Source organism: Tursiops truncatus, chromosome 15, assembly GCF_011762595.2.
Source record: "Tursiops truncatus isolate mTurTru1 chromosome 15, mTurTru1.mat.Y, whole genome shotgun sequence".
In the NCBI taxonomy this organism is placed as follows: Eukaryota; Metazoa; Chordata; class Mammalia; order Artiodactyla; family Delphinidae; genus Tursiops; species Tursiops truncatus.
Genome location: NC_047048.1, coordinates 36,970,748 through 36,979,752, shown reverse-complemented (window position 1 = coordinate 36,979,752; position 9,005 = coordinate 36,970,748). Strand labels below are relative to the sequence as shown.

The following is a 9,005-nucleotide window of genomic DNA, read 5'->3' as shown; positions in this document are numbered from 1 at the left end:
TAAACAGCTAGCCAGCTCGTCCCCTAGTGTCAGCGTCACGAAAGACCAAGAAAGACTGAGTGACTGCCTTGGATGGAAGATAAAGAGATGGGCAACTGAAGGCTGCTCGTGGGCCTGGCATTTTGGGGACAATTGGCAAAGATTGGATCTGCACTGTACATTACATAGCGGTGTTATAGCTGCGCCCAGTCCCCCAAGGGTGATCTTTGTCTGGGGGTCATATCAGAAAAGTCCTTTTTCTCAGTAGACATACACTGAGATATTCAGGGGTTGTGATGTGATGTCTGCAACGTAGTCTCAGATGATTCACAAGCTAATGGTAATCACAATACGTAGCTATCAATAGTGGGAGAAAGAAAATGTGGTAGGATGTTAGCAGGTGATGAATATGGGGTAAATATAAATGACGTGCAATGTAGTCCTCTTGTAACTTTTTTCTTTAAACTTGAAACTTTTCAAAATAAAAAGATTTTAGAAGTTCTTTATAGGCTCTTCCTCCACATATTTCAAAATAAAACCAAAATTGAAACTAAAATAAGAGGAAGGAAGCCCAACAGGATTAAGTTTTCCCACGATCACTGTGCAACAATTTTTTGAAAATACTAAGAACAACATTCTTTCAGAAAAGGTGTTTTCTCCTTAGTGTGACCTGGCTTTGCCCTTTCGAGGGATGTTGACAAGCATGTGATGGCCCTGGCTGTGGAGGAGGGCCTGGAGGCTGCAGAGTGAAGCTGGCACCGGCTCCAACGAGCCTCAGGGCTGGTCCCAGGCTGGTTTGACTGAACGAAGTGGACGAGTGTGGTTTGCGTGAAACCGTCCAGGCAGGAGGAGAGCTGCACACAGCGATGGGGAAGTGAGAACAGTCCCGGGGACGGAGGGGTGGTGCTGGGGAAGCCCCTCTGGATCCTTCTGTCCTCCCCCCACTCAGGAACGCAGCAGACGCAGGTCAAAGGTGGGATTGATGGGGTTCAAGGTGGATGTGGCTCATGCCACTCACTCAGTGGGGATGGTGGATCACATGAGATGCGTGCTCACACTCCCCTGCTCAAAACCTGGATGGGCTGCCCTCGACAGAGCCCAGGCTCCTCAGCTGGACAAGCCAGCCCTTCCCAAATTCCTATCGACCTGAGCTCCCACGAAGCTCCTCCCCAAGCCCTTTCCCAGGTTGCCCTGCCCTCGTGGAGACTCTCAGATGCGATGCGGCTGGCCGCCCACAGCCATGATGCTTCTGCCAAATACCCACTGTCTTAGGGTCTGTGAACCTTGGCAGAAATGCTGCTGTAGAAGTGAAATATCCTGGGTCCCGCATGGTGTTGTAAGCACCTGAAAGCGGGGGAGGGGAGGGTGGGAAATACCCTGTGTGGTCTTTTAGTGCTAGGGACCTCAAGAAACACTTCCTAATCAAATTAACAGTCTTCCCCCCAAAAGATGTCATCTCTCCCACCTCAATAGAATGAGATGGAGCACGGGCTCCAAAATAGGCAAGAGGATCCTGGGAAAGAGGACGCTTTGAGAAGGGCAGCTCTCCATGAAGATGGATGCGTCCTGGGGAAGTGCCAGGGGAAGCAGAAGTCCGTGATTACAGGACCTTCCCGTGGCCACCCAGGGGTGTTTCCAGACCTAGGATGCATCCCCTGACCTTGACTCACAGACCAGGGGTGGGGGTGGGGGTGGGGGTTGGGGGGCGGGCAGGTGGTGGCTGGCCAAGTCTCTGAGCTGAAGGCCTGGGATTGCTGGGGCCACAGACAGCTCTGCAGAGATGGGAGCACTGCTAAGAGGCCCCAGAGACTGATTTCAGGCCCCTCTCCATGGAGCAGTGCCCTCCAGCCACCTCCTCAATGCAGAGCTGAAACCAGGCCCCTCGCGGTTCCGTCAGACCTCTCTAGTTTGTCTCCTCACTTTTTTTTTAAAAGTTATCTTTTCCAACTTTTAAAAAAATTAATTTATTTATTTATATTTGGCTGCATTGGGTCTTCGTTGACACACGCGGGCTTTCTCTAGTTGGTGAGCGGAGGCTACTCTTCATTGTGGTGAACAGGGCTCTAGGCATGCAGGCTTCAGTGGTTGCAGCACGTGAGCTCAGTAGTTGTGGCTCGTGGGCTGTAGAGCGCAGGCTCAGTAGTTGTGGCGTGCACGGGCTTAGTTGCTCCACGGCATGTGGGATCTTCCCGGACCAGGGCTCGAACCCGTGTCCCCTGAATTGGCAGGCGGATTCTTAATCACAGAACCACCAGGGAAGTCCCTGTTTCCTCACTTTTAAAATGGATTGGGGACTTCCTGGTGGCGCAGTGGTTAAGAATCCGCCTGCCAATGCAGGGGACACGGGTTTGAGCCCTGGTCCGGGAAGATCCCACATGCCACGGAGCAACTAAGCCTGTGCACCACAACTACTGAGCCTGTACTCTAGAGCCCAGGAGCCACAACTACTGAGCCTGCATGCCGCAACCACTGAAGCTTGCATGCCTAGAGCCCGTGCTCCGCAACAAGAGAAGCCACCGCAATGAGAAGCCCGTGCACTGCAACGAAGAGTAGCCTCGCTTGCCGCAACTAGAGAAATCCCACGCGCAGCAACGAAGACTCAATGCAGCCAAAAATAAATAAAATAAAAAAAAATAAATTTGCTTAAAAAAAAAAAGAATATTAAAAAAAAACATGATTCTATCATACAACCCAGCAATTCCATGGCTAGGTATCCACTCAAGAGAAACAGAAGCATATGCCTACACAACCCTTCACATGAGACTGTGCACAGAATCTTCACTCACAAGGGCCCCCAACTGGAAACCACCCAAGTTTCCATTGACTGATGTACAAAACAAACAAAACAAAACATGGTCCATTACAACATAAGGTCATTCAGCCATACAAAGGAACGCAGCACTGACACACAACAACACAGATGAAACTATAAAACACGATACTCGGTGAGAGACGCCAGACACCAAGGATCACACAGTGAATGAGTCCATTTATGTGAAACGTCCAGAGCAGGCAAATCCACAGAAACGGAAAGCAGGTGAGTGGGTGCAGAGCTGGGGGAGGGGCTGGGTGGGGACAGGAGTGACCCCAACAGGCATGATTTCTTGGGGGGGGGCAATGGAAATGTTCTAAAACTGGATCGTGATGATGGTTGCACACTCGACAAATTTACTGAAAATCTTTGAACTGCAGATTTAAAATGGGTGAATTTCATAGTATGTAAATTATACCCCAATACAGACTCTTTAAAAGCATTGCCCACCCGGGCTTCCCTGGTGGTGCAGTGGTTAAGAATCTGCCTACAAATGCAGGGGACACGGGTTCAAATCCTGGTCCGGGAAGATCCCACATGCTGCGGAGAAGCTAAGCCCGTGCTCCACAACTACTGAGCCCGTGTGCCACAACTACTGAAGCCTGCACACCTAGAGCCCGTGCTCTGCAACAAGAGAAGCCACTGCAATGAGAAGCCCGCGCGCCACAATGAAAAGTAGCCCCCACTCTCTGCAACTAGAGAGAAAGCCCACACACAGAAATGAAGACCCAATGCAGCTAAAAATAAATAATTAAAAAAAAAAAAAGCATTGCCCACCCATCCTTAATGTGTGTTTCTGAGTAGCTTGCTCCCTCTGCAGGCCCCCTTCCCAGCAGCTCTAGTGGCCTTACCAGCTGCCACAGAACCTTGATGGAACCCCCAGGGCGAAGGAGCTGTGGGGCCAGGAAATGGACTCCCCAGCCCTTCTCATGAGAGATGTTGGAACAAGGAGCACTCAAAGAGAAACTTTCTCAAGCCACATGGAGAGAGGACCACAGAAGTTAATGCAAGGAAAATAAGAGTTCTCCAGGAGCCAGCCTGTGGTTGCCCCAATCCCATGCCCAAGGAGAGGCAGAGCTGAAGCGCAGCTCTGCCATGTGGCAAGTTGGGCTGTGTTGAAATGACTTCGTACTATGGGGGGTGTTGGTTGGTGTAAGAATGCCGCAGAGAGGGAAAGAATGCAGTCATGGGGATCCTGAGGCCCGGCTCTGCCTGTGGGCCCTCCCCCAACCCTGTGGAATACCCACATCCTATGTTAGAGAGCAGGTGTGCCTGGCCCAGGCCAGAGGCAGCAGCCTGATCCTCAGTGTGGGTGGGGGGCCCTCTATGGAGTGTGCTGGGGTCGGGGGTGGCCGAGAGTGGCTGAAGACTTGCTCTTCCCGCCGGCCCACCGTGTGAGCACAGCTGCTGTGTAGCGAGGCCTCAGGAACAGAGCTGTAGGCAGGTGCAGTTCACCCTTTGCACGAATCCGTCTACCGATGCGGCGTTGGCCAGTGTTAGGATGGCACCCATCAGGAACTCCTTCCCAGTGGCCAGGTTTGAGACCTCCCTGGGGACCAGCACCCGATGCCATATGGCCAGGCCTGCTAGGCTCCCCACAAAGGCCTCAGGGCCATCAAACCCGCCCCCAATGCTCTCGTGCTCCTGGCCTAGCATGAGGGAGCCCCCCGGAGGAATCTCATAGCCTTCCCCAAAGCGGGAGCCAGTGGCCACTAGCCTTCGGCCCATGTGGAGCCAGTACCTGCCCAGGCCCAGAATGGACGTCCAGATGACACACACATGGTGCCAACAGCTGTCTGGCAGTGGCTGGAGGGGCAGCTCCCTGAAGGCCGGGTCTCCAATCACAGAGTGGATGGAGCCGGGGGGCAGGGAGTCTCGGCCATGCAGAACCAGCTTGTCATTTTCTTTGCTGGTGTACGAGAGGAGGGTGCCCAGGTGGCCCAAGGCTGTGCAGACCCAGCTGCAGACAGACAGGGCCCGTAGGCCAGTGAAGAAGCCGGGCGGAAGAAGATCACATTCACAGTGGACGCGTTCGGAAAGATGAGTGCAGGGCCCACGTTGCAAACTAGAAACAGAGGGGCGAGAGTCAGCCCACACTGCAAGGGGCAGCGGCTCACTTATTCTCACGTGATCAGCCTCTTACCGGTGGGAGGACTGAGAAGAAGGACACCTGGCTGAGCCACACTCCTCACCAGCAGGGGGCCCTGGATGAGTGTCTGTGGCTGCTGGAACAAATCCCCACAAACACAGTGGCTCAAAACAACACAAATTTGGCATCTCACAGTCTGGAGGTCAGAAGTCCCTGCAGGTCTCCCCGGGCTTAAAATCACAGTGTGGGCTGAGCTGGTTCCTCTGGAGGCTCCAAGGAGAAGCCCTTTGCTGCCCTCTGATGTCTGCTCCTGCCCTTGTATCTGCATCCCTGACACTGAGCCTCCTGCCTCCCTCTTATAAGGACCCTGTGATGACACTGGTCCACGGGATAATCCAGGATCAGCTCCCATCTCAAAATCCTTAATCACACCGGAAAGTCTTCTTGTCACGTGAAGTGACACATCCACAGGGTCTGGAACCAGGACATGGACATCTTTGGGGGCTTCCTGCTGACCAGACTTCCTGCCAGATCTGCTTGCCAGAAGAGTAGGCGGGGCAGGGGTGGGGCACCCAGCCAGAAGCTGGGGGCAGAGCCAGGGAACGCACATTTCTAGGCCACTGGCCCCTTGGGTTCCAGGGTGGAGGGCGTTCTGTGGCCAGCCCCCACCTCCTCTCTTCACCTGGGGGCTTTTGTCATAATCTTTGGCAGTGGTCCTCAATTGGAGATGACTGTGCCCCTGGGGGACATCTAGCAGTGTCTGCGGACAGTTTCGGTTGTCAGAACTTTGGTGGCCCCCAAACCTACAGCCCCCCTTTCCCGGGACCCCTGGTGGTGCCCTCCAGGTCAGCCCATCAGCCCTGTCTTACTGGTGAGGCCCCTAGAACCACACAGATGGGGAGGGACCTGCTTCAGATTAATGGGCCCTGTGGGCTGCAAGGCCAGACAGGGAGCAGCCTGGTCACAGCTGAGAGTTCAAGCTGAGCGGGCATCTAGTAGTCGGAGGCCAGGGATGCTGCTTAACACCGTTCAATGCCCTGGACGCTCCTACAACTAGGGACTACCCGACCCCAGACGCCAGTACAGTAGTGCCGCCATAGAGAAACCCTTACCTGGAGATGAGAGGTGGCAAAGCAGAACCGGCTTTGCAAAGGCCGGGGGGCCTCCATTGGTGGGCACAGACCCCATGGGATGCAGGCCAGGGCCCTGCAGAGAGGGTTCCTGCTGGCTACGGCTGAGGACGTCCTTGGGACCCCACCAGCCCTGACCAGGGTGATCACCAACTCTGAGTGGGCATTTACTGCCTGCGGGCAGCACCTCACTGGTGTGTGCATTGGGTGGCCTGACCTGCAGGCAGGTCATCACCTGGACGGTTCCTTTCTTTGAGGGCGGGTTTTGTGGGGTGTAAAGCAGTGTCTTCTCCGCTAAGCCTGGGGAGAAGTCCTCCTGGAGGGGACTGGAGGCCTAAGGAGGCACCAGAGGGAAAAGTGGACACTGATGGGGAAGGGCAGGCCACGGTGCTTACTCTCTCCTGGGCTCTCGCTGGGCCACGTCTGCTGGCTGCCTGGGCCTGGGGACTCCTGCGTCTCTTGGAGACAGCGAGCGAAGTCCAGAGGTGGGTCCCTGAGCTCAGGCGGAGCTCTGGGTGCCTGCCTGCCTGCCTGCCTGCAGCTGTGGGGAGCTTGGGCTCGATGGTCTAGGTGGGGCCGGGGTCACGCGCAGGGCGGCGGTGCCAGGGCTGGCTACTTGCAGCCGCCCCTTGAAAGCTGCCAGCCTGGCGCCCTGGCTCTGGACGAGGGGCATCAGGCGAGCCAGCATGCCGTGCACGGCCCGCACGTCCAGGGCCAGCAAGAGAGGGCGTTCCTCTGCTCCTCCTGCCCCTTCCTCTCCTGGGCGCGCTGCTTGCTCCTCTCACTCAGGGCGGCGCCCAAGGCCAGCAGCCTGTTGTCCACCTTCTGGCCTCTGCACTGAGTCTTCCACACCCAGGTCTTGAGGTGGCCCAGGTCGCCCTGCACGGCGGCCTGCAGCTGGCTGAGTGCCAGGGCCACGGCCTGGCTCTCGTGGGCCAGGCTCCAGAACCAGGCCTCCATGATGAAGGACAGGTTGTAGTTGCTGGCGATGCCCTGCAGGTGCTTTAGGGTTGCCTCTTGGAACCTCCAAAACTGTAGAGAGGACACAGGCACTCCTGGGGATTAGATCCTCAGGGCAACGCGGTGAGGCGGCTGATCACTGCCACTAGCCCCCTCGCACCAAGCTAGAGCTCGCAGCGGCAGACAGCCCCAGGTCTGTGCTGCAGTGGGTGAGGGCGCCACAGGCGGCTCCCATCCCTCCCCGAGCGCCACACTCTTTACCCCTCGACCCTCAGGGTCCTACCTGCCAGCGAGATGGCTGTGCATGGGGATCAAAGTGGGGAGTGCTTGGCGCAGCCCTGATGCCTGCAGGGCATCCGGGAACTGGCCACGGACCCGGACAGGAGTCTCTGCTCTGTGGGGGACCCGGGACATTGCTCCCCATGCCCAGCGGGCTGGCCCCCACCACCCCAGCACACCTGCAGCTACACTCCTCAGGTGGCCCCCAGCTCCACCCACCCTCAGCTGGCTCGGCTTTAGAACAAACTCCCCAAACCCATTTTGCTATTCCAGCCATAGGTGAAAACAGGCAGCCGATAAGACCTGCAAACTCTACGCTGAGCCCATAGAGCACAGAAGCTTACTACTGTTTCTATGACTTCTGTGCTTTGTCTGGTGTCAGTTAAAAAAACTCTACTGCCCCCAACAGTGGGTATACTCACCTGTGCTTCTAGTCTACAGAGCCTCTCAAGGAATGGTTTTCTTTGCCTCTCAGGTGCGGTTTCTTGCAACAAAGCCCCACATAGATATATGGGCACAAAAATGAGGAAGAAAGGCAGGGTTTTCCTCCCCAGGCAGCCCATTTTGAGAAGGAGCGAGAGGCACCCCGGCTGCAGGAGAAGCCATCTGCTTGGAGCTCCTGCCTCCCCCACGCTTGCCCATCTCTCCTGGGCAGTGGTTTCCCTTCTTCCTCTCTGGCTTGCAGTCAGGTACCTCCTGACACCTTAACAAAAGGCATTTGCTCTGAAGACTTGGAGGTTCCCAAGGACACAAGCTTAAAACAGATGCGAACAGTTTCTTTGGAAAATAACTCTACTGGGTGCAAGCTCTGGTCCAGCTGGCTCAGAGGCAGACAGGGGCGATTGTTTTAGCAGGACCACACGGACTCATGTTCCCAGAGAAGTTGAAGCAGGACACGGATCCCAGTGGGGGCCGGGGAGTCCTTAGAGCCAAGTCTGCGTCAGGGACAGCAGATCCGATGAGGCCCCTCTCTTGCCCTTGGACAAGGCAAAGGAAATGGGATTGGAGCCACTTACATTTGTCTTGGGACCCAGGTTGTGTAGTGGGCTGAGTGGTAGGTCTCAGTCCTAACCCTGGTGCCTGTGAATGGGAGTTTATTTGAAAAAAGGGTCTTTGCAAATGTAATTAAGGATCTTGAGATGAGGTCATCTTGGATTATCCATATGAGTCCTAAAGTGTCTTTCTGAGACAAAGAGAAGATCACATGGGGAGAAAGCCATGTGAAGATGGAGGCCGAGGCTGGGGTGAAGCTGACACAGGAGCACAAGGAGCTGGGCGGGGCAGGAAGGATCCTCCCCAGGAGCCTTTGGAGGGAACGTGGTCCTGCTGACACCTTGATCTTGGATTTCTGGCCTCCAGAGATGCAAGGGAAAAATGTTCTTGCTGTTTTAAGCTCCCCTATTTGTTGCCATTGGTTACAGCAGCCCCCAGAAACAAACACAGGCTGTCTAAGTAAATAGGGGGCGTGGGACCTCATTCTAGGGCCAGGTCCATGGACAGTTGTGACCCAGTGAGGGGAGCAGGATAAAACCATGGTCAAGGCCAAGACTTGCAGTTAAACAAGACGGCTGTGCAGAGAAGCTGGTCTCCTCTCACTCCTCAAGCGTCACTTTGATGGCAGCAAAGGAATAAAGCCTGAAGGAGACACAGGGCAAGGAGAGCAGGCAAGGAGAACTGACCCGGCGGAGCAGAGAGAACTGCAGAGGGGAGCCGGAGGGGCAAGCAGCGTGTCGGTGTCCTGGGGCTGCTGCACCCG

General features: G+C 55.4%; 1 protein-coding gene across 1 annotated transcript; it reads right to left on the bottom strand.

Annotated features, from left to right (window-relative positions):
• Positions 1 to 3,244: 3,244 nt before the first annotated feature.
• PTX4 (pentraxin 4) lies at positions 3,245 to 8,288 on the bottom strand. Its single transcript, XM_073793240.1, is given in 5 exon segments — positions 3,245 to 4,794; positions 4,797 to 4,856; positions 6,530 to 6,731; positions 6,734 to 7,042; positions 7,672 to 8,288. Coding segments are annotated over 5 exon segments (1,293 nt in total). The 5' UTR covers positions 7,813 to 8,288; the 3' UTR covers positions 3,245 to 4,213.
• Between the last annotated feature and the right edge of the window lie 717 nt (positions 8,289 to 9,005).